Source organism: Pestalotiopsis fici (assembly GCF_000516985.1).
Source record: "Pestalotiopsis fici W106-1 unplaced genomic scaffold PFICI_Scf_3, whole genome shotgun sequence".
NCBI lineage: Eukaryota > Fungi > Ascomycota > Sordariomycetes > Amphisphaeriales > Sporocadaceae > Pestalotiopsis > Pestalotiopsis fici.
The window spans coordinates 1,245,075-1,269,261 of NW_006917093.1; the positions used below are offsets into that span (position 1 = coordinate 1,245,075).

A 24,187-nucleotide genomic window follows, 5' to 3' on the forward strand; every position below is an offset into this window, starting at 1 on the left:
GCTTGCACCGTTGGCGCCACACGCATGCTCAGGGAAGCGCGTTGAGACAATCTGGATAATCAATAGAGGTCGATGAAGGAGCATCACTGCCAATTCATACTCTAAAGCTCATTAGAGGCAATGAACGTGGATGAACGCCGAAACGATGAGGGGGCGAAAAGAAAATACCTAGTTTCAGAAGCATGGGATGCACACCACAGTCTTTAACCTGCATCCGTCGGGTAAGGTCTATGCCTAGAGAATCATTCACGTAGCGTACGACATCCTCAAGATGATGAAGTAACAGATCGCGTGTCTTTGTAAGGGCTTCCAAGGATTGGTCTGTGTCTTCGTGCATCTGCTTGATGGCGGTCGATATTTTGGCAATTTGAAAGAAAACTTTCAAGAAGGGCAGATCTTGAGGTTCTTGGACAGTTGAAGCTTGCAGGGCGGCTGGTCGGCCCAATGCTGTGCACAGAAAGCTTACAAACATTAACCACAAGAACTCAGTAGAGCAAGGGGTAATGTCACCTTTCCTGTACGAAGAGGGCACAATAGACGGTAGGGCCCAAGGGATCGCTGGCCATGCTGTTTGAGGTCCACGACGTCTGGTGCAGTCCGACAGCATGGGCTGCGCGACATGCGTGCCCGTTGTGCAGGTAAGCCAAGTTGTATCGGCCGGTACAATCGTAGAACAGAGCGTGAGCAAGAAACTTAGCAAAAGTCCTGGTTTTGTCTTCAGGGAGACAGAAGAATCTACTTATCATAAGGAAGTTGAAGATTACGACTTCATTGTTGATTATATGCCGGTACTCATCGGCAATCTGATGGGCCATCTGGAGAAGCCCCTCGCCCTCGTCTCTGGCGCCGCAGAACAAAGCACCCGTGGCGAGTGCCGCGAGTAGGACGGCTCGATGGAGTGGAGCCAATGCCAGGCCGTCCAGTGCTTCCAAGTGAGGCAGCCGAGCACGCAAATCTTCCTCTCTCACAATAGGGAACAAAACGCCGATAGTTTCAAAGTAGGCGTCTAGATACCGAGGCGGGTCGTTTGGCGCATTTTCATAAGGCGGTCGGTCAAGGTTGGCCAGCTGGGAATGAAAACATACATTCCGATAGTGGAATTCGTCGAGCCCGTCGCCGGCATCCTGGACGTATCCCGGAGAAGGTTGCAACCCAACCCCGTGATGATGGCTCAACTGACGATACAGCTGCTGCATCAGAGAAAAGTTGGAAGACGGGCCGTAGTATAGCTCCGAAAAGGACTTGCCCGGAAGATCTTGCGAGGCACGCACACGCGGGAAAAGGCTACAAAGCTCAGCCGCTGTCGACGCTGCTGTCGACGCTGCTGTCCCTTGTCTGGGCAGGGCCACAGCCCGCTTCCGACGAGGACGCTTCTTTACTCTATATGCACAAGTCACACCTCTCTGCGCACATTTGCTGCAAGGGGAGGCGCCATCGCATTTCTGCTTGTGCAGGCGGCACCTCTCGCAGGCGATCTGGTTACGGACGAGTCCTTTTTGAGCTTGAGATTGAGAATGTATAGAGTCGATGGGGTTGTCACGCGGTGCCGATACGTCCATGGTGACCGACAATCGGCTAGGTAAGAAAGTGTCCTGGACCTGAATCCTCGTAGGCACGGTGCACTGAAAAATAAAGGGAGAGAAAAGAGCAATTGGGGCGAAGGCATTGCGCCTTGGCCTTGAGCTTGTACGGTGGTTGTGTGGATACATTAACAATTATGGGGGACTTGTCACCAGGCGAGCCAGGAGTGCTGCTAAAACCGTTGCACACTGAACAATAGCGCCATGGCGTTCACATAGCCGTACATGGATAGCCGGGCCACGATAGCGAGCTCGAGGCATGTCATGCACCAGACGTCCATCATGGCAGCAAGAGCCGGGTGGCACAAGGCTGGGATATTGACTTCATAGTTCGCAATTTCCGTCATTGAGCCTGTCGCGCCCTTGGCTGGGCCTCGATGTATTCGACCTCAAGTGCATGTGGTCCTTCCATCAAGGAGAGCAACACGGAGAGGTGGGATAGCGGCCGGCTGGGGCAGGCGTAGGCACCATGGTCCATTAAGTTGGTGGGGCATGGTCGCTAAATGGTTACAAAATGCGACGTGCGGCAGCTCCTGTTCGCAGAGTGCGGTACAGAATACTCCTCGCCGCGTATGCAGCACATAAGGCTGTGGTGACCTTTTGCGAAGGACCATGGGTCAATCATCCTACTGCGCATGGTATTCCATCATGACCTAGTAGGTACCTTGTATGATCAGTCTGAACCATAAGATACTACCGGGGTCCCCCCCGAAGGCTGGAAGGGACCTGTGGGGCACGACCCAAGTATATACATTAGATACTGCATGAAATCCTTGTTGGAATTCTGAGGTGGTCTTATTTTAATCGCATTGCGACGAATGAACGCACCAGGACGGACAATAAGCAGGTATTTGAGGCATGCGCAAGTCTCTGTTCGCGGATATAAAAGAGATGTCATCGCCGCCAAATACACACCCGCAATAAGGGGACCAACGTCATAGTGTTGTTTTGCCTTTGGTGTCTGCGGTTTGTACGTTTTTATAATCCTACGGCTTTTTCTACGGCGTACAACTAAGCCTAGAATATGAGGACTTCGCTGTTCTTGCTGGCTGCTTTTGTGGTGCCAGTTCTTTGCGACACATTCTCTCAGTTTCAATACTTCTTCCCCGAGTGGTCAAAAGAGTTGACCTATATCCGAGACAACAACTGCTCCGATGACTATGCCGCGTACATTGACCCCGATAAGCCCCGGATACACCATGATCCGTCAGGCTATACTCCAATAAACTTCAACGGTTACTACCTGGCCAATTGTATCCTAGACAACATGGACGAATTCCAAAAGGCGGAAATGGGTGTCGTGGCAGTGGTTCTCGGTCTGCTTCCAACCCTTCTGACAATGATTGGACCAACAAGAGATGAGGTCAGCCTGCTGGCTCTTCGACGGCCGGTCCTGGCTGGCTTGCTTTCTCTTTCGCAGCCAGTTCTACGTCAGGCCGATGCAAAGAGTAGCCCTTGGGAAAATCTGGATGTGCCACACGTCCTACGTATCCTACCTTTTCTATCCCGACCAGATTCCTGGTGGGAAATCATGCTCTTGGCAATAGAGTACGTCACGGCGATGGGCGCCGTAGCCAATCTGGTATACCTAGGGGTGCAGCTGGCATACAAGTCCATCACAGTGTCAACGATAGCCTTCAACACTCTTCCGTCGACCTACGGCACGCTGTTGTGGCTCATACTCATGGTGGCCATCAACCTGCTGAGCACTCTGGACTTGTGGCTCCGATGCCGAATGGGAAGGGAAGAACCGCCAAGCGGAACGCCTCACAGCTGGCTCTCCATACAGCTGGCGCCGCGCATCACTGTGCACAACCCAAAGGCCCTGATGACGGTGCATGATGTAGAGACAACGCCTCGGTTTTCCGCCACGATTTATGCCTTGCAGAAGCTCATGTCGTTTCTAGCAGACATGGGCGTCGTCGCCTTGTTCATTTATGCTACAATCATCATGTCCAGTCAGCTATTCATCTCCATGTGGGATGCCGTCAAGCTCATGGCCCAGATACTGGCCGGCGCCATGGCATCTAAACTCGTGCTGAGATTTGAGCTCCATGGCATGCACGCAAGGCAAACTGGGGCAAGTCGCCCTCCTCATGTAGAAACATAAGTGATATCTCTTTGTAGCATATAATCTTGATAGGTGGAACAAGATAGCTTCAACCCTAATTTCCCCATGCTGTAGCCCTACTTGACATGTAACCTTCGTTAACCACAACCAAGGAAGCGAGTAGTCTGTCTTATGCCCAGATTTCTTCCTCTGCGCCCTTGCAGTCTAGGTAGATCATACTCCCAGGGACAGCTTATCATGCATATCCAGGACAATCCTTCAAGTCATCATCAGATCATCTTGTAGGCCACCGGGGTTGTCTTATAGCGCCTTATTGATACTCGACTCCACAATGGTCCCACTGAGGTGTATATGTCTGGGTCTAATTGCAGGTGTCGGGTTAGGGCCTAACCTAAATCTGTATTTGGCCCCCAAACACTCCCGTCCGGCTGTAGGGCTCCCCATGAATCCTGCCGTGCGGCTGATGGAATATCAGGTACAGGGGTTACGTGTCGTTTGAAAATGTGCTACCCGTTCTTGGCAACCCTACCAGGCTGAGGTGGTTAATCCATGCGCATGTTTTCGCTTTTGCATAATTAAAGTCCCATCAAAGGATTTCTGTGTGGTATGCTCTTAAAGAGGACAAAGAAAAGGGCACAATGGTGCCGCTGAAGTCTTGACATGCCAAGGGGGTTGACAGCGTATCTTACAGGGCAGAACACACCTCCATGAGTGATTGATACCTGAGTCGTGCGAATGAATTATATTGCTAATCAATGACTTCAAGCATATGGTTGATGCGGATGTCAAGGAGAGTCGTACCCCTGTGGAAAAGTCGGTGCAATCAAAGACGCAGCCAACATTATCATCTCACCAGGCCTGATTATACAACGCTGTAAGTCTTCTGATCAACTTTCGACGAGATCCCTCAAAGCTTCTGCTAGGAGTTTATGTATCGCCTGGCCCGGATGGAAACCATTCCACCACAAACAACTGATTCCATCACTGTTGTAGCAGACAGCGTCGGGCGCTCCGAATGCTTGTGGATCATTGAGCGCTTGGTTGAACAGAGGTCCAGTCTCTAGCAGCCAAGTTTTCGCCTGGGGATGTGCAGTCGCAAAATCCTCATGCTTACTCTGCAGTAAAGAATTAAAGCTTTCCACTGCAGTTCTATATCCTTCTTGGACAGTGGCATTTTTTGACAGCACGTCAGGAGTTTTCTCTATCGGTGGGACCGAGAGGAAAGCAAAGTTGCGCGCCCCAAGTTCGTACAGCTCTTCCACCGCCTCAAAGTATCGGTCAAGAAGCTTCGGCCTCAAGGTTGTCCAATTCCCCGGGAAGTATCCACGGTCGATATCGTTGACTCCGAACCATGTAGTAAACAATGTAGAATCCGGCTGCCAGGCGGCAATCGGGTTTGAACCAGTATAGTAGCTTGCGAACTCTTCATTTTGCTCGATGAATGACAGCACTGAATCTATGTAACCCGCAACGAGTGCATCGTCAATAGTCGCTCCTGAGTATGCGAGATCATAGTCAAAGGTGCCTTCGTGCTCTGAGATAAGAAATCCCACGTAATTATTACCGCCAGACGTCGTGGTTCCTGGAAAAGCGGGATTTCCGATAGGGTTGGTTGCGGATGGTTGGGCGCCAGATACATTGAATTTCGTTTCCGAGTAACTATCACCACTACAAGGACAAATGTTAATAACATTTCCTACTATGACCACCCTCTAACTTACAATGTGAATATCTTTGTATATGGCCATTCTTGTCGCAAATGGTGTCTTGTTGGTTCCCCACTGGCAGTAGAAACTATGCCGCTACATACTAATAGAAGCAGAACAGCGTATCGATGCCACATGATTGGCTCAGAGTTGAGAAATGGATTGGTATACTGTTTATTTGATAACCAATGTATTTTCTTAAGATGAAGCGCAGCTACGCAGTTATATGGATTTGCAAGCTTCAACACAGCAAACCATTCCCCGCAATTTTCCACCAATAATCAACAGCTGACACTACTTTGTCGGCGGTCCACAGATCTGAATTCTCCGTGAAGTGGGTTGGTTGCACAACGTCAATAGACAGCAAATTCCAGGAGGGGCGACTGCAAAGAAGTCGCCGGTGAAGCAAACTCAACATCTATGCAGATGCTAAGGCATATGCTAAAGACGAACGGGGGTTGTAAATATAAACTCAACTCCAAGCTCGCTTAGTAGGTATTGAATCCTTTAGTCCGACTTTCGTCGCCATCTCGCCCGATGATACCCCGAATACTGCAACACGCGTCGGAATAATGGGTATCATACCAATAAACGCTACGCCAAGTCTGCAGTAATGTTACATTGAGATGATTGAATTATGAATTAAAACAACGTTGAAGAGGGGGAGACTGGGATAAATCGATGTAATCAAATTATAAGTTTATATACTAATACTAAAGAAACGCCGAGATTATATACTATTCTAGTGAGTCTGCCGCCAATCAAAAGGGACTGGAAATATATGCAGATGACCTATTCCAAATCATGTGCCTAATCTAGACTGTAGTTGAGTTTGGACTTCCAACCAAGGCAAAAAGCTCAATTGCGGCAAGTCCAAAAAGCGCAGCATCATTTGTTGTAACAAAAGTAGCTTCCGTTACTGGAATCAGTGTCAGGCTACCATTGACCTGAGTAGTCGCCCAGGTGCCATTTGACTTTAATCCGTCTGTATCAAGAAATTCCTTCCAAGCTCTTGCTGCAAGAGTGGAGTTGTTTCGTCTGTTGGCAGCGTAGGCCGTGTGCTTTGAGTGGCCTTGCCTGAGGCTGACGCCGGAAAAGCTCTTGCCAAAGCGAGCCTGCTGTTCAGCTTTGGGGGCGCCGTAGTAATAGCCATAGTCGAGCCATGCATCCTCGAAACCAGGCGCCAGATCCGAGCCAAAATGCTCAATAATCTGATCTATTACTTCTTGCATGCCAAAGACGCCGTTCAAGTGAGATATATCCACAGTGCCAAGATTGTCCGGATCCGTTGGTGGCGCCGAAAACTCGCCAGTGTAGAGATTATATGTCGCTTCGCCTGTAACGAACCCAAATTTGAGCTTCGGGATGGTCGAGGTTGCACGGGTCAACTTGTCCCGTGCTTCGATCCACCTCGGGCCACGTCTTTCCCATTCCATCAGCTGTGCGCAAGCAAGTCCCGCCCAGTCTGTACCAAAGGCTATATACAGTGCTTCAGGGGATGGTACGTAGATGACGCTGGGGTCTCGAACTTTCCGCCGGGCATCGACGTTGACAAAGCCCCATTCGGCTTGCAGAGTTTCGTGTATTAGATCTCCGGTACGCTCATCGCCGCCTGATACATAGTAGAAAACTCGGCGATAGATGGGTGTTGATATTCGGGCCTGCTTGGCGCTATCTCCCCAGTGTTGGACTCCATGGCGTGTTCCGAGACCCGAAAAGTTGCCCAGATGGTATACATCAACCTCTCCGCCATGACGAACCTGGGCCTCGGCGAGTCGATAAACATCTGCGTTTCCAGTCCGTAGGAACTGATTCCAAAAGAAAAGATCTGGGGAGAGTTCAGAGTTATCCCAGGCGTAGCCACCGCTGTCATATCGCCAAGTATGTCTGCTATCGTCATATCGATGCATGATATCCCCGTGATCCCAGAAGCCGTACCAGCGACGTTGTTCGACTTGCTCGCGGTAGAATTGTACCAGAAACTCTAGCTTCGACTCGATGGCTTGAGAGTCTGCTGTTGACGTATCCGGCTGATCCCAGTATGAGCCTATAGCCCGGCTTTCTATATAGACATTTGGATCGGCGACAAGTACTGGCGGCTCGTTACTGTACCTTGCTAACGTGGCAAGGAAATCAGATGGTGGTGTCTCGTCGAATCCAACAAGGAACACCTCGTTAGTGCGTGCGATACCATAAGGAGTGTTGTAGCCAGGCTCGTAGTCTTCGTATGTAGCTTCCAACATGTCGAGTTGCTTTGCGTACGTGTCGGCTCCCATTGTGTCGTGGTAGGGCCTCATGTCGTTTGGAGGAGCTTCAGGGCTGTACAGCCACAAGGTTATGGATCCCATGTCTGCAGTAGCATTATTGACGTCCAAACCTGTGGGATAACGTTTCCAAAAATCACGATGACTGAGTCCCAGACCTCCTACTGTTGGCCCGCCGAGGAATGCAAAGCCGTTTGAACGAGATCCGCCTGGTATTTTAACCCAAGACTGTCCAGACTTGGTCCGCTTTTTTACGGTGAAACCGTCTGGTGATAGCTGCAATAGACGAAAGTCGTTCCACGTTGGAATCCATTGTAAGCGGCTACTCGTGGCATTATTCCACTGCGACAGTGGCGGTGCAGCTTTCCCCTCATACTGTGCAGTGCGGACCGCTAATCCTGGATCCTTTGATGCACTGGTGATGCCCTGAGCAGATTCGTGCAGGAACCCATCATTTAGTCCACCTATCCTGATGTGGCGATCAAACAATTGCTCTCCTTTCAGCGGGACGTCAAATCTGATCCCCAAGGAGCTTATGATGTCTGTGGACGAATCTCCATCGTAAACAATACTATGGATGATTCTGATCATCGGAGAGTCTGCATATAGATAGAAACGGACGGTGAAAGGCAGCCACGCCCTGTGATCCATCTCCGTGTCGCCTGTCACAGTGTGGGTTCCGTTTACAGTGACCAAAGCTCGCACAAAGCTGCCGAGAGACAATGTAACACTTTCAATTTGGCTTTCGAAATCGAGATAGTCAATGCTACTTGGACTTGTACCGTCATCTACGACGCCAGATTGTGACTGAAGTACCAGTCTGCCGTTTGTGCCGATCAGCTTTCCAGATGATGTTAGAATAGAGCTGACAAGAGAGTTGCCCGTCTTTGGGAAAGAGACTGATATCTTCCCGGTTTCAACGGTGATATTGTCAGCAGAGTCATCAACTCGCAAGGCGCTGCTTGACTGTCTTTTCGGAAGTCCGGTATAGTTGGAACTTTGGTTGGGTTCGAACCCAGATGCAGTAATAGTCAATTGTTCAAAGACCTTGTCCGAGGCGCCAACTGCGTGCCCAGTCCATTTAATTGAACCATCAGGCCAGAATCCAGTAACCCAAGATTGCAACGATATTTCATCGAGTCCATCGAAAGCGATGAATGTGGTTGAATTGCTGTCAAACTGACCTCTAGCCCAAGGAAGCCCACTATTATTCTGGTTAGGTACATGGCACACAGACATCTAAGTGGGAAAATTCAATGTTGGAAGTCTTACAAAGTTGTTCCTGGATTGTATTCTGGCAGTTCCCCCAGCCAGTGAACCTGGCTTGATTTTGAGCTTGCTAGCTGGCCTGCGGTGAGGACCCAGAAGCCGCACAGCGGAGCGAGATACAGGTTTACCTGATTCAACATCATGAAATAATTTGTTGAATGACAGGGAAAATCCTCGAAAAAGAAAATTGGTATATATACTGGCTATGAGAAGAGGAAAAAACATTCCATCAGCTCTGCGCACTAGAGCCGTCCATGCCTACATAGTTGAGTTCCATTGAAAAGATTGAGTCATATTTGCAACGCCGATCTGAAGAGTTCTTCAGACTGTACACAAAGCCATCATTCCTCGGACCAGTGTTTCGGCCGATGAAGCAGGAATCCTCCGCCAATGAGACAAAAGCTTGGCCTTGAAAAGGAGAAGATTTTACATTATCACTATACAGTTACTTCATCAAGTCGACGGCCATCTCGCCAGACAGCACACTATAAGCTTTCTCAATAAGCTTACGAAACTACATATTTGAATAATTGCCATATAGCTGAGCGATATTCTGTTAACTTTTCTTAATCCATTCCAAATTTTCACTCGGCCGTTTTCATCTCTATATCACGTGAATCCTTGGCCCTTGGTTCCATTGTACTATTCTATTTGTGGCTGAATGCAGGTATCTCTTTCCCAACGGACTTTCCGACTGTTCTTCGGGGTATCTAACGCGGAGAAGCTGAAAGTCATCTCCGTAAGGAACTTGTGGCTGATTTTCGAAGTGGGGCCGGATCCAACATATATGACCAAATACTATATCATGGCCGCGGGCGGACTGACGTAAAGTCCAGCATCCGACCACTTCTCAAGAACATCAACTCTATTGTTATTTGTCTGCGTAAACCAATCTTTGGCTCCAGAGACTTGTTGTTTAAAAACGTCGATGTAGTACCACATAGATATTCACTCAAAATGTAATGCAGAATAGAGCAGCCGAATATCTCCGCTTGTTAGGGAGCACTGTATCGAAGCAAACTTGATGATCATGATCCCAAGACAGATTACGAAACAATTCTGTAACACGGGAGTGCTGAAGAAATATATCAAGGATCTTGAAAAAGAAAATAAGGGAAGGCATGATTAAACCCCCATCAAGCAAGCTTCTCCTCTCTTTTGCATGCTCGTAGTGCTCCCTGAAAGACAAAGTGACTGGGGACACCTCTACTTTGATGGCCATATGAACAGATTTTCCGTGCAGGAGAACAGGAGGTGATGAAAGACGAAACTACTACCACTTTGCACTAGGGCGACTGGGCAACTACCATAGTGAAGGTCTGGTACGTCTCATCTGAGCCAATGTGTGAAGGGGAGGATGTGATCGAAGGAGTATTGAAAGATGTCTTGCACCCACTGTCATTGAAACATCAGATGGCTTGATCCGAGTTCCTATCGACCTTTCTGAGTTGAAATAAAAACTTGTTGAAGCTCTCTGAGAATGATTGGGAGATTAACCAGTATCTTCCACTGGCCATCATCCATAGGCTTCAGCCTTTGAGCCAATTGACCTATTCATGGCTGATCAAATGTGGCCAGTAATATATAATTTGTGATGAGCTATATGTAGAAAAGCCGGCTGGAGACATACTGAGTGTTGTTAAGAGTCTTTTTTTGGCTCTTTCGGCCCACTGCTCAAAAGTGTGTGCTGCTGCGGAGCACTGAGGCGTGAGGATCATCATTTTCAACTGTTCCCAAACTTCTTTCACGCCATCAAGAGTACTTCCGAGTTGTGTATGCTGATCCTGTTGACTGTTCGTAGCATTGTACATTTCTTTGATGATCTTTGCGTCTTTGCAAGCATATTGCAAGCAAGTGAGAGCGCACTCAACGGGTCCATCGTAGGGCTCTGGAGCACTTGGCCAGCCTCTAATGAATGGTATGATGCTTGAGAAAATCGAAGATGCCATTTTCTCATTTGAATGAGGCTGAGATGATGTGTGGTTATCCACGCGAGAGGGGCTGTGCGGAACATTCGGTTGCGAAACCAAGTCTGTCCAATCACTCATTCGCGACTCCTCTTCTCCTCATGGCAACATGCTTACTTGCCTACTGTTTAGGTATTTTTTTCTTCGTTCATCTGCAAAAAGCACTCACGGGGCGTTTATGAGCGATTCGAATGACATTGATTATAGCCTCACGAATATGTGTGTACGAATTCGAATCATTATATTATAAAAGTGCATTGTCCATTGTATTCAAGATCTCGCATTTTGCCAGGACTAGCTGCGAAAGGGTCTTCCACGCACCTCATATTGCAATCCCGAATAGCGCAACTTTACGGACCTGGTCATTTCCTAGGAATCAGTCTCTAGATCCGTCAATTGTCAATACACACCATCAGATGTTTGCGACTAGCAAAACAACATGTCAATCATCACAATAGCTGTACTGCACTATGCCAAATTAACAGGTGCGCAATTGCGAAAAGATTCTATAGTAATACTGTTCGCTCCCCCCCTTCCCTTTTTTTTTCTTCCTCTTTTTTCCACCTGCTCGCGCAATAGACTGTTCATCTTACCTAATCCCTCCATTCCTCCATTGCTGAGCCGCGTTGCAAGCAGATCACTCAGCTTTCTCAACCACGGCCCTGCCCAGCACCATCGCAGCTGAGATGGGTATGGCTTGCCACTACAATTACTTGCTGTGCTTGCTGTATATGTCTTAGTAGAGGTGATAACATTAGACAACCGGACATATTATCAACACCGCGACATATTCACAGTTGGTGCAGACGTCTTTTGACTCCATGATCGGTCCTGAAGGCTGTTGGAAGCTGCAAGGGACCGATGATCAGATAGTGATTACTCAGTGACTGATGTGAGCGGGTAGTAGTGCGGACTGCGGAGCATCTCGGTGAACCCCTGCTTACTTGCAAGCGCCGCCGAGTCCTGACGTTGGCGTGCGTGGTGCGTGAGTGTTGCTGGGGATCTTGACCTGCGTCAATAAAGAAGCAATACAGTACAAGTCAATGTCTGGGTTTTCCAATCATAAACTTTTGAATTTTTGTCAAAATAGTAAATATAGCCTTTCCACCCCCCTTTGCACTCGAGCATGTCTGCAATGCATACATATATTTACAGTAGATAGCAAGCAGCGGCTGGTTACACTCGATTGGGAGAGGCAGCTTATTTAGCACAGCCGCAAACCATCTATATGGTTTTTTTAAGTTGTTGATAAAAATGGCAACAAGCGACGTGCAGCCGAACGATGCGGTTCTTCATTCGCTGGCGTGCAAGACCCCCCGCCTTGGCGCATAAGGGCCAACCCACCCCCCTAAGGGTAGGTAGTGGTAAGGTAAGCACCGACGATGCTCGTCATGGTCGACAGCAGTTGGGGGAGTAAGACCCTGCCTGGCTTATTACAGAGTCCCATGTGCAATATCCGTAGAGCGTTTAAGTTGCGAGGAGGGGCGATTTGTTGGCCGTATTCTCAAGTTGCAGACCGTATGCGGGACCGATGCACCGAACAAGCAGCGTTGAAGTTTGTTACTTTAATGACATGTGTCGAGGTATCCTGCCTTGCCTGCTTCTTGCCAAGCATAGCATCAACCTTGGGGGGGAACGGGGCATGGATCTCTTTTGCTACGATTGAGTGGCGGGTCACGGGCGTCGGTCTCCCTTTATTGTTTTCCGAGTTCTTGTTTGTGTAGTCGATACGAGGTTGAGAGCGGTGCCGGCAAAGACTGGGACTTTCATCGGAAGGAATCCATTGCCTGCCACTTTCAAAACAGCCAAAGGGGATGAATGTCATTTCAACATTGTCGGGAGGAGGCTACCCAATTATTGGGATAGCGGGCCAAGATCCCGGGCTGAGGTGGGACTTTTTGGTATCGGTAGCAGAACCAGTCAGTAGATGTCATGGAGAGGAGGGAGGAATGGGAATTGAAGGCTTGGGAATCAAAGGCATCAATCATCTCCATCTCTCTTCTTATCCCATCTCTGCATATTCTACCGCCTCTCCTCAGCCTCTCCACCTGTGACACCATACCAAGCAACAGCCCATGCGCAGCTTGATGTAATCTGTAGTCTATGTTGTACTTGCAGCTTGGTAGAAACTACGACACTACCCGTAGCTTGCAGGGCTCTGGGCCCCGGTCGGGAAGGAATAAACCTTGGAAAACTTCGCCTCTTTCCCTTCTCCTTCCTCTCGAATCCCCCCTTCTGACCAATTTCACCCAAATTTGCTTTGTTTTAATTTCCATTTCTCTGGTGATGCATTCACTTGCCTCTTCTTGGACGACTTGCTTCTGTCGCGACTATACCGAGATATTGTTGTTTATAGACTCTCGCCCTTGCGCGCGACAGAGTCATGTATAAACAATCGATTCTCCACAACCTCATGTTCCAGCTGCCACCCGCAACCTTGATCCTGGTCTTCTCAACAGTGCTGGGCCTAACGGATGCGCATGCGCTACCGCGACAAACCACCACCGTAGAACACCACGAGCTGCAGCACATTGTCGCATGGCCGCCGATACCTACAGAGGCACCGCTCTCTCCCTTTGAGCTATTGCGCAGACAAGAGGACAATACAATATGTGGTTATATCGGGGATTTACCGGCAACCTGCTCGGCCGGGTCGCATTGCGTCTTGGACACCGAGCACAATGTTATGGGATGCTGCCCCAACGGCGGCGCTTGCACGGCAGGAGTCTTTACGGGCTGCGTCGACTACAACAGTGGCCCACAGACAGAGAATAACCCATATGTCTACACATGCGCGGGGTCTGATGTTTGTTACCAAAACGACTTTGGAGGAGGAGTCTCTCAATTCGGCTGTGGGACAGCTTCAAGCCTAGCAACGACCGTCCAGGCATCATTGAGTGGTACGGATGTCATGGTTATCACCAGCTCCGTAGACCTGACCGCCACGCCAACAACACTCTCTGAGCCGACCACAATTAACCCAAGCACCGGCACGAGGAGCTTCTCGTCCTCATCGTCTTCCACAAGCTCTTCTTCGTCCTCCTCGAGTTCTTCATCTTCATCCTCTTCATCTTCGACATCTGTCGCTACGTCGGCTACCCCAACAACTTCGAGTACGAATACATCAACACCCACTGAAGCACCGGCAACCACGTCATCATCTTTCGATCGCACTGGTGCAATTGTTGGTGGTACAATTGCTGGAGTTGCTATTCTTGTTGCGGCCATTGCTATTGCAATATTTTGTCTCCGAAAGCACCGAAACAGACGCCAAGGGCCTGGTCCTGCACCAAGCGCGCCGCCGACTTCTGAATATATGAGGTGAGTGACTTTAATCTGACATTACCGCCCACGGAGGTATGCGCGTATGAGCTAATCTAAAATGGCAGTCCCATAAGGTCTCACGGTGCAGCATTTGCCCCTCTACCAACTTGGCAGGAGGAGGAGGAACCGGTGACACCGCAGCCACATTACAATCAGCCATATGGCCAAACAGACCACGTACTTGATACCTACACGCCCTACGGCCCTGCACAAGTTCATGGCGCACAGGTCGCTCAAGGGCAATATGGAGTCCCGCCCAGTGCACCCGATTATACTCTTCCAGCAGTGGCGGCGGCAACACCTATCGCTGATGCCCACATGAGGAACCCTTCCAACGAAATCGACGACTTTTCTCATGGTTATGCGCCCGCCGTCGGACAAACCCGCCTAGATGAGGATCAACAGCCACTCACGAGCTCAGCATATCCTCACGACTACTCTCATGGCTACACAGCTACCGGCGGGCAATTTTACGCGGAGGAGAATCAACAACCGCCTACAGACCCAACCCATCATTACTCGGAATCTGACTATGGAGGAGGCACACACAGATCAGGCGACCGGCCACTTTGGCAGCAGAATATTAGGGGGAGCCGAAACTTGACATGGATGTAAAGTGTGAACTGTATATGGAAGCTGTATTTATTGGTTCTTTGGAAATTTGCTTTCTTGCATAAGTTTGCGTGGTACACGGCATTGGCTACAGGAGTTTTGGAACGGGTCACTAGCATATCTTTCTGGAACAGGCACGATACGCCGTTTGGAAACTGGAAAATGTTTCTCGCATGCATGGCGTTCGCGGATGGATTATTCATCGATGGGTTCAGCAATGATGCATACCTAGGCTATATCATATTTATGGGCAATGAGCATGAGCAGTGCCGGTATAGCACTGCTTGACTAAAGAAATTAATTATTATTATCCACTGATTAAAATTCCCTCGGATTCTTGGTCTTGGCCTTTTGTCTTTAATATATATATCCTCTCCGCTAGAGGGGGTTTAGCAATCCGGTAACACTGCCCTCTAGACGGAAGGGAAGGAAGGGAAATTGAGACTGGAGAGGTTTCGTCCCATTGACAGGAGTTGCTACATGACGCACAGCCATGGTAGTGAAACATCCTCGTTCAAAGGATTCAAAGAAGCGAGATGCCAGGAGAATTTTGGGTCATGATTGCCGCATGCAAGGCAGATTTCGTGCATTTCCCGTTAAACAGATGGACTGCTAGTTGTTATGTTACACGTCCGAGGAACAAGACCCTTGGCTCTGCCGATTTCAATAAAATGGAAAACGGATCGTGAACCGTTTAACCATTTGGGGTTTAAGTCCTTGATCTATCATGGCTGTCATCTGTCAAGTCGACTCTAAATTGCCAGAGATGGCCATGGAAATCATAGCTTGACTACGAATAAGAGTGCACCTGATGCTTTATACGTGCAGACTGACATGAGTACGCCCGCGCTCATATTACTTGTCATAACCGACATACCTTACCCATTATTAGTGAATATAGTGGCGCTAAGCTTTGCCTAGGCCCATGTATGTCTAGCTAGGAAAGCCCCTGTCTCTGTGGTGTACCCCGCGATTAGAGCCTATTAAAAGTGCGACGCGACTAAGAGACGCGTCAAAAGTCCATCCCACCTGTCATCGCTCAGTCTGATTTGTACATGTTCAAAACACGACAACTATAGTACTGAGAATTTACAAGAAGAAGGAATACCCAATGGACCCAGTACTATCAGAGACGGCACCAGCCCAGATTGCTGCAGAGGCCAAGCAGCAGAACGGTATTACAACCACGAAACCACACGAGGAGTACCAGTATCTCGATCTGGTGCAGGAGATTTTGGAGACAGGAGAGCACCGCCCTGACAGGTAGGATTCCTTGAGCCATTCCACACGTCGACAGCTCTTCGTTCGCTATTTCAAACATCTAATGCTCCATCTGTAGAACAGGAACCGGAACATACAGCATCTTTGCGCCACGCCCGCTCAAGTTCTCCCTCAACGCCAACGGATCGCCTATTCTGCCGCTGCTGACGACGAAGCGCGTATTCCTCAAGGCTGTCGTGGCGGAACTGCTATGGTTTATTGAGGGCAACACTTCGTCGCTGGCACTCTCCGAGGCCGGCGTCAAGATCTGGGACGGCAACGGGTCGCGCGAGTTCCTCGACGGGGCTGGACTGTCGCACCGCGAGGTCGGCGACCTGGGCCCCGTCTACGGCTTCCAGTGGCGGCACTTTGGCGCCGAGTACAAGGACGCGCGCGCCGACTACACGGGACAGGGCGTTGACCAGCTTGCCGAGGTTATTCACAAGCTCCGCCACAACCCCTACGACCGCCGCATTATCATGAGCGCCTGGAACCCCGCCGACCTCAAGAAGATGGCGCTGCCACCGTGCCACATGTTTGCCCAGTTTTACGTCTCGTACCCGCGGGCGCCCATCAACGGAACCACTACCAACGGAGAAGATGCCAAGAAGCCTCGGGGCCATCTGCACTGCCAATTGTACCAGCGCTCCTGCGACATGGGCCTGGGGGTGCCCTTCAATATTGCCAGCTACGCCCTGCTGACGCACATGATTGCGCACGTCACGGACCTGATCCCCGGTAGCCTGACGCACGTCATGGGCGATGCGCATGTCTATGTTGACCACGTGGACGCCCTGCGGGAGCAGATCACGCGCGAGCCCAGGGAATTTCCCGGGCTCGAGATTAAACGGGAACCCGGCGGCAGCATAGACGGGTGGAAGGCCGAGGACTTTGTTGTCAAGGACTACAACCCGCACAAGACTATTGCCATGAAGATGAGCGTATAAGAAAGAGATGGCGAAAGGATTAGTAGTCATGGCTCCAAGTGTTAGCTGGAGAAACAGCTTGCGGCATAGGAAGTAGAACTTTCGACAAGGACGGTAAACACTTGTCGGATAAGGTATTTGGGATTTTAGGCGCAAATCATTGGGATCGTATATTAGAGCTGCATCAGCGGAGGCATATTGTTTGGTGCTGGTTGTAGAAATGTATATAGAAAATTCAGACTTGTAACAATATTTGCCATCAACAAAATACATAGCCTTGGCATTCACAGTAAGTCGCTTGACGGCCCCTCCCAGATGCTGAAGCATGATATCAAAGACACCTTGCAGGCTGTGTTTTGAGCCCCAAAAATGGCTCTGTTTGCCCTTATTAGACCTACTACGTGAGTTGTTCATGATAACCTTAGTCAAGGGGTCATGTCGATCAATAATCAAGAGAACAATTGCCCAGAATAGATTGCTTGTAGTAAATCAACTATCAATTTGAAATTGAAGGGGGGAAAAGAAAGATGATTGAAAAAGCACATATGGTTATTTTGCTTATAGAAATTCAAGGCAAGGGCAATCAATGCTCACGTTGCATATTGCAATACCTGAATTGATACCGCATGCATGATTAGATCCGCATATCATATGATCTATGCATGTATTGTGCCGATACCATGCAATGTAATAAGGGCAAAGGTCATAACCCTCTGAATTCAGAGGTTTTACGTACAGATCACTGTGAACAAATGCAAAATTACAATTACCGATTAGTTGTAATAGTCAAATATAATATAATTTACAATTTTGTGAGCTGCATGGAATTGAAACCAAGGAAGCAATTAAATTATGCACTTGAGCAGCCTGAGCGTCGGAAACCGAGAAATGCAATCGGGGAAGGAGCAAACGAGTGGGGACCAACGGAGCGCGGCTGCTAGTGGGGCTTTGGCCAATAGAATATCGCCCAAATGAGGGGCTAACCCCGGGAGTTTCTTTGGTTCTGCCCGTGCTCCCCGCAGCCAAACTTGAGTTTTGAAATCCCGCTCCCTTCATAATCTCCTCCTCCTTTACAAGCAAAAAAAATAAGGATAACCATCAAAGCCGCAGCGCGAGCGCCAGAGAAAAGACACGTCCATAAACATAAAACCCCCGACAACGCGATTGTCGACGGTAATTCCCCAGCCCGCTAACAACAAACACCCCCCTTCCTCCCTCCTCCCTCCCCAATTGCATTGTGTTGTCGACCCAAATCGACACACCAATTCATTCACCGTGGCCAACGAATCGGATATAGCGAATGCCGCTATCAATTCACTTCGTGTGATTGATCCGGAATTGGCCATGTCGTCCGTCGATGTCAACACGGGCCCGGACGACCTGAGTCCCGCCGACGACACTACCGTCACCACTCCCAAGGAACGCCATTCGCTCACTCTCGATCAGCGACGCGCTCTCCGTCGCTGGGCCCACTCGCAGACTACGCGTCCCAGCCACAAGGCTTGCATCGAGTGGTTCTTTGGCCAATACGGTCAGAACATTTCTCAGTCCACTATTTCGCACTCGCTGTCGCCAAAGTATGCTCGCCTTGACAATGACAATCAATTCAGTGGCTCGCGTCTGCGTTTTGGCAATTGGCCCGATGTGGAAAAGCTAGTTCTTCTGTGGCATCAGCAAGTCGTCGCCTCTGGCCGCAACCCTTCTAATGAGGATCTAGCCGACAAGGCAAAATCCATCTTCACTCAGCTCCCCCGTTACAAGGGTGAAACGCCTCCCGAATTCTCACCTGGCTGGATTCACAGGTTCAAGAAGCGCTACGGTCTGCTTATTCGGCGCCAGCGCCGCCATGGCAACGCGCCCAACCCGGCTGATGATATCCCGTATCTCGTCGACGCCGTTCCGCGCTTCATGACCATTACCCAGGAGACCAGCCCTGCAGCCATCAGAGATGCAGTGCTCCGCGTCGTCGGCGTCGAGGCTACTCTGGGCATATGTGCCCGAGTGCGCGACGAGATCATCCGCCGCATGGAGAACCCCGGCCAGCCTCACGCCCCCTTGCCCGGAGCAGATCCGCAGGAGCCAGAGTCCTTTGTTGAGGAAGACCCCGAGGTGGTACTGCAAAACGCACTGCGCGCGCTGCAGCAAGAGGAGGCGGATGCAGAGGCGGAAGCTGCTGCCGTCCGAGACCAGCGCGATCGCCAGGAACAAGGACTGCCTCCTCTGCCGGTCATGCAAACGCCCCAGCAGCAACCTGCTCAAGCAGCTAGGACTGTCGCTAGGTTCACGCCTGCTGCTCCTGAGGAGCTGACCTTGACGCCCATCTCCAGTGGTGGACCAATTGCCTCCAATGACCGCCCTCTGCGGTGCCCATTCTGCGTCAATCAACGCATGTTGAGAACGATCAAGGAAGCTGTCGAGCACATGAGCACGCACGTGGTTGTCTAATGAGACTCGGAATAGACCACCAAGGCATGTGGTTGTTCAGTGGGATGTCTGCGTGGTGGGGAAAAAGTATGATCGACGGCTCGCATCTTTGGCAATGAAGGAATGATGGTGCATGCACGGGCACCTCTCGTCTGGTTTTTGTGTCTGTTTGGCAAGGCGTTACGAAAGGAGTATCGGCTGAATGTCCCCGCTGTTGAGCACACAGGTCACCAGTCCAGCTATAGACAAACTATCGCTGCATCTGTGGCGTGCACGCTGCATCAATTTGCTTTCGGGTCATGTCTGAGGGCACTAAAAACGTGTCATACATTTTGTCTTTGCGTTCATGGCAGTTAATACTTGATACAAGAGTGTGCTATGAGCTTTTAAATTTTATGCTTTTCGTGGTGACTTGTCTTTATTGTAAATTTCATTTACATCAGGAATCGAAATGACGACGCCTTGCAAGCCAGCAATCATCTCGGTCGAGGCGCAAATTCACTCGTGTCCCGAATGCAAACACGAGCATCAGTGCCATGGTTCCAGTCAATGAGCATGGCTTCAAAAAAAATACGAAGCTGAACAATCTCCTTGCCAGCAGCGCACGACACGCGTCTTGTTTCCCCATTGTAATTAGACTCGGTAGCCAACAGAGCATCAGTCATTGAATCCATTTCATTTCCCATCCGGGTCAAGTACACTGAACCACCTAACCTAGGTAGCTATCACAAAGAATTTCCGCACTATCAAGCCATGACTTTCATTTTCATCGTTCATAGCAGCCGACGCCTCTGCTTGCATTGCCTTGTTTGAAAGTTTGGCACCCAAACTATACCTCTCCTCCCCAATTTACAAACATTGCCGTGAGGGAGTGTGCCGGCCCTCCTGTCTCGGCTCAAAAAGACAGCTCCACACGTACCAAGAATGTCCATTCCATTGTAATATCAAGAGGCCTGGCTATGAACAAGAACTAGAACGTCAAAGTAAACGGCCCTGCTCCCAAAAGGAGGAGAGACGGCGGTTACATGGGAAACGTTTTCTAGCATCCTCGAGTACCCCTGAGCACCAGACGGTGGTTGCATGAAAAGTAGACAAAGAGGAACCCAAGTGAGTCAGGCTGGCATTTGGACGTCAAGTGTGGCTCCACCACGAAATATAAGACGGTTTGTGCCTGATGTCGCCCGAGGGTGATTATACGCGACTGTACGAAATCTTGATGCCCATGAAACAAAGAAGAGATCAAATTGTGAGTGTGCTTTTTTCTTTTTCAAAAAGTCCGGCTAATGGACCATTGCCTCCAAATATGCAGATGAGAAGTTCAAAGGGTATATAATAGGAACAATTTCGAAATGTCGACGAACGGGCAAGATGCTGCCCCTCCCCTTTTATACTTGCTCGACGAAAATGACAAGCTTCTCGTTGTGGTCCAGGGCGTAGTTGAGGTCGTTATCACTCATCAACCCTAGCTTGTCTCCGCTGGCCTCATCTCGGTAGAAGAGCTCTAATTCGCCTCCAACCTTGACTCTTTCGCGGACTTTATCGTTCAACATCTGATAGTCAATATCTGATGGGACTCGAATGACAAACGTGTCGCCATTGAAAAAGAGCTTGACTTTGAAAACTGCCGCTTGTTGCTGCGGGGCCATTCCAGGTGTCAGAGAGGTTTGTGATGGATGAGAAAGTCCCGAGTTCTCCCGCGTCATCTGTGGGCCATTTTGCATTTGTCGGGGCGCAGCTCCTTGGGCGCTGTAACCGTTACCGTTTAGATTGTTCCGCGAAGATTGTCCTGATACGCCGTCGGCTGGTGAGTCCGTGGAGGACAATCCAGAGCCTTGTGATAATCGGTACTCGTCGCCGTTTCCATCGATTTCATAGTCGCCTTCTCTAGGCGCAAAGAATTGTCTGACAAGGTTGCATTTTGCGATATAGTCAGGCTGGCCCAAAAGATTCTTGACATATGCATCCAGGTTATGCAATCGGCCCTCTGTGATGGCGTCGGTCACATAATTAACTGGTCCGGGCATGTAAGGCAATGTGCGCTTCTGCGTGTTGGTATTGCCAGCCTCGGCAGGGAATTCTGTAAGAAGGGCGATCTGGAAATCATAGAAATCTTCGTAATAGCGGGACAATTCCCAGTGTCGGCCGTCTTCGAGCTGGGCTTCAATGACAAACCAGTATTTCTCTTCAGCGAAACAGTAACGAGGTATCCGTGCTGACAGAGGAGCTAACAGAGAGTTGCCGGTCTTGGCAGCGCTGTATACGTTTTGTTGGGTGTTGCGCTGCTGTTGCTGAGGAGATTGAGGGTTACTCTGTGGTTGTTGCTTTGACATGGTTAGCCTCTGCACTTTTTTGATTCACTTGATGGCACTCACTTGTTGGCTGGTGCGGTTGCCACCTTGCTGTATGCTCATGCGCTCCATGCCTTGCTCGATGCCGGGTTGACCTTGCTGGCCTGGCGGGCCGCCACCGTCAAATTTGCCCAGGGTGATGCTGCTGTTCTTATACTCGGCAGCCATCTTCTTCCATTCCTCAACACGGGGCACACCAGCCCTCTTCACGGCATCGTGAGGGTTTTGAACGGCTGTGTCTGTAGACATGTCTCGTATCTCAACGAACGATACCGGAATGAGACCGGGACCACCAAGTCTTCCAATCGGTTTAGCAACAAACCATTCTGGGTTGGATTGTGCAATCACTATAATAGCCTCACCAGCCTTGGCTTCCAACTCATCTGCCCTTTCAGCTTGAAAATCGTACATGACGATACCATAGACCATGGCGCCATTCTTCAGCGCAGATTTGGAGTTGCGTTGGCTTGCAGCTGGAGTTGGGGAGGTAGTCTCGGCGTATCCAGAGTCGTGGTCAGGATTCTTGGAACCGGGACGTCCAGAATCGGATTGGGCGCTATCCCTCTCTGTGCGGCCTAGAGCCTGAAAGAAAGAAACAGGCACGAGCCCACGTGCGTCAGGCAAGGCTGGGTTGCAAGCCTCGTACCAGTCATTGTCATTTTCGCGGCCAATGACGTGGAAAAAGTCTCCACGGGAGAAGCTGAGTTCCTGAGCGTTTTGACCTTCGTAGTCATAAAGAGCTCGAATGACCTGTACAGAGTCATGTTAGTGATCCGTGACGGAGAAACAGGCCTCAAGCAGATGAAGTAGGCATGGGCATACCTTTTTCGGCGGGACAATCGCCACAGCAGCCTTGGGTGCAATTGAAACCTGGGCACCCTTCTCCTTCTCGCCCTTGATGGATCTTCGAAGAGCCTTTCTCAAAATGTCAGTTATTCTGGTCTCTGAATGGGTCATTGAAGGGCGCATGAATTCCGAAGTTTGGGTGTACATGACTGCGCAAAATTATGCTTATCCCAAGCAGAACCGAGCTGGGAGGGCAAACAAGAGGTATTTGCACAGATGTCTCGCCAGTGAGAGCAGGAGACGGGTCGTGGCAGGGAAGGGGAAACGCTGGGTTAAAAAGGCGCACCTTCATTGTAGCACAATGTATCGGTTCACGTTTGTGATACCGTAGATGGGTCGATAGAGAGGCGAGGAAAGGTCGGCAAAGGATTGGTTACGCCGCAAATGAGCAGTTCTCTGTGTTTCCGAGGTGCTCAGCGCTGCGAAAGGCAGGCAAGAAAGCGTCACACGTCGGCGCGCTGAAGGTCTGCGAGTGCCGTGCTTTCTGGATTTTTTGTTCAATAGCAGATCTTAGTCAGTGCGACGGAGATGCGTCAAGCAAAGAGCGAATGGCTGCAAATGAATGCGCGCGCTATAGATAGAAGGCGTGGGCAGCGAACAGTTGGCAGGCGACGCTTGTGAAGCAGAGTCTACCTAGGTATGATCTTGTGCAGCGTGCGATGGGTGAAGGAAATGCGAACGAGCGCAGACGTTTGCGATTTGGCGTTGAGTGGGAAATCTAAATGTAGCTAGTAAGATGCGGTTTGTGATTATCGTCGGCTTGGGCGCATAGAATTGTTCGGGTGCCCAATCAGATGCCGTGTCGTAGAATCACAGCCAATGTCTTCGAAATGCGCCTCCTTCTTTGTCGCCTGACTGCGGCCTTATTACTTTTTTGTCTTTCAACCGGAGGGTTTGAATAGTGATTGTGTTGGTACTGGAGCATGCGCCGGGGTCCTGGGAATGAATTCGGTAATGCCGCTCAATAGTAGTGGTGTAGATCGTCGGGCCTCTGGTCCTGTGATCGGTCTCTTTCTCTGCGTTCTGTCTTCCTCTCTCTCTCTTCGCTCGTTTACGTTGTCGCGTACTCCTGTGAAAGGGGGAAACAAATGAGCCGGAGGGTGAAAGTTTGAAGAAGAGGTACAGGCGAAAGCAAAGAAGCAGAAGTAGAAGCAGCAGCGGCGGCGGCGGCGGCCAAAAGTTCGAAGGAGGGGAAACCGTTCACAATTAGGCGCGCCTCCAGAGGAGAGTGGGCATGAACGAACGAACGGCCTGCTGGGTCCTTGCAACTTGGTCTGGGTCTGGGTCTGTGACTGGGTCTGAACTGTAGACTGGGATTGGGATTGGGACTTGGGTCTTGCAGGTCATCGGTCGGTGGTGGGAAGAGGGAAAGCAGAGGTAGAGAAAGAGGGGCGCACTTCGACCCTGGGCCGCGAGTAGAGATCCGCAATGAGCTAGGATTGGCCCTGGTGCAAGTTTGGGGGGTTAAAGGCCAGCGCCCATTCGCTCGGGGCGCGCTTTTTGGGGGGTGTCTTGGAAGGTCGTTGCTCTGAAGGTGGCCGCCGCTCTTGAACCGGTGCGCTTGAAAAGAAACGGGTGGAAAATTGACAG

The 24,187-nt window shown here is 50.0% G+C and overlaps 8 protein-coding genes across 8 annotated transcripts; 4 read left to right on the plus strand and 4 right to left on the minus strand.

The window, feature by feature from the left end:
• Positions 1 to 506: 506 nt before the first annotated feature.
• Positions 507 to 1,559, minus strand: PFICI_04577 (uncharacterized protein; the record flags this gene model as incomplete). Its single annotated transcript, XM_007833158.1, has 1 exon — positions 507 to 1,559. The coding sequence occupies one exon, from the start codon at positions 1,557 to 1,559 to the stop codon at positions 507 to 509; it is 1,053 nt and encodes a 350-aa protein (XP_007831349.1).
• A 1,045-nt stretch (positions 1,560 to 2,604) lies between these two features.
• PFICI_04578 (uncharacterized protein) lies at positions 2,605 to 3,690 on the plus strand (the record flags this gene model as incomplete). Its single annotated transcript, XM_007833159.1, has 1 exon — positions 2,605 to 3,690. The coding sequence occupies one exon, from the start codon at positions 2,605 to 2,607 to the stop codon at positions 3,688 to 3,690; it is 1,086 nt and encodes a 361-aa protein (XP_007831350.1).
• Positions 3,691 to 4,538: 848 nt separating this feature from the next.
• On the minus strand, positions 4,539 to 5,494 carry PFICI_04579 (uncharacterized protein; the record flags this gene model as incomplete). Its single annotated transcript, XM_007833160.1, has 3 exons — positions 4,539 to 5,319; positions 5,373 to 5,383; positions 5,462 to 5,494. 3 exons carry the CDS (start codon positions 5,492 to 5,494, stop codon positions 4,539 to 4,541), a joined length of 825 nt encoding a protein of 274 aa, XP_007831351.1.
• A 678-nt stretch (positions 5,495 to 6,172) lies between these two features.
• Positions 6,173 to 9,030, minus strand: PFICI_04580 (uncharacterized protein; the record flags this gene model as incomplete). Its single annotated transcript, XM_007833161.1, has 2 exons — positions 6,173 to 8,825; positions 8,894 to 9,030. The coding sequence occupies 2 exons, from the start codon at positions 9,028 to 9,030 to the stop codon at positions 6,173 to 6,175; spliced, it is 2,790 nt and encodes a 929-aa protein (XP_007831352.1).
• Positions 9,031 to 13,270: 4,240 nt separating this feature from the next.
• PFICI_04581 (uncharacterized protein) lies at positions 13,271 to 14,796 on the plus strand (the record flags this gene model as incomplete). The annotated part of the gene is made up of 2 exons (XM_007833162.1): positions 13,271 to 14,178; positions 14,247 to 14,796. 2 exons carry the CDS (start codon positions 13,271 to 13,273, stop codon positions 14,794 to 14,796), a joined length of 1,458 nt encoding a protein of 485 aa, XP_007831353.1.
• Positions 14,797 to 15,904: 1,108 nt separating this feature from the next.
• PFICI_04582 (Thymidylate synthase) lies at positions 15,905 to 17,000 on the plus strand (the record flags this gene model as incomplete). Its single annotated transcript, XM_007833163.1, has 2 exons — positions 15,905 to 16,056; positions 16,133 to 17,000. The coding sequence occupies 2 exons, from the start codon at positions 15,905 to 15,907 to the stop codon at positions 16,998 to 17,000; spliced, it is 1,020 nt and encodes a 339-aa protein (XP_007831354.1).
• Positions 17,001 to 18,323: 1,323 nt separating this feature from the next.
• PFICI_04583 (uncharacterized protein) lies at positions 18,324 to 19,424 on the plus strand (the record flags this gene model as incomplete). Its single annotated transcript, XM_007833164.1, has 1 exon — positions 18,324 to 19,424. One exon carries the CDS (start codon positions 18,324 to 18,326, stop codon positions 19,422 to 19,424), a length of 1,101 nt encoding a protein of 366 aa, XP_007831355.1.
• A 1,364-nt stretch (positions 19,425 to 20,788) lies between these two features.
• On the minus strand, positions 20,789 to 22,744 carry PFICI_04584 (uncharacterized protein; the record flags this gene model as incomplete). The annotated part of the gene is made up of 3 exons (XM_007833165.1): positions 20,789 to 21,724; positions 21,776 to 22,501; positions 22,574 to 22,744. The coding sequence occupies 3 exons, from the start codon at positions 22,742 to 22,744 to the stop codon at positions 20,789 to 20,791; spliced, it is 1,833 nt and encodes a 610-aa protein (XP_007831356.1).
• Between the last annotated feature and the right edge of the window lie 1,443 nt (positions 22,745 to 24,187).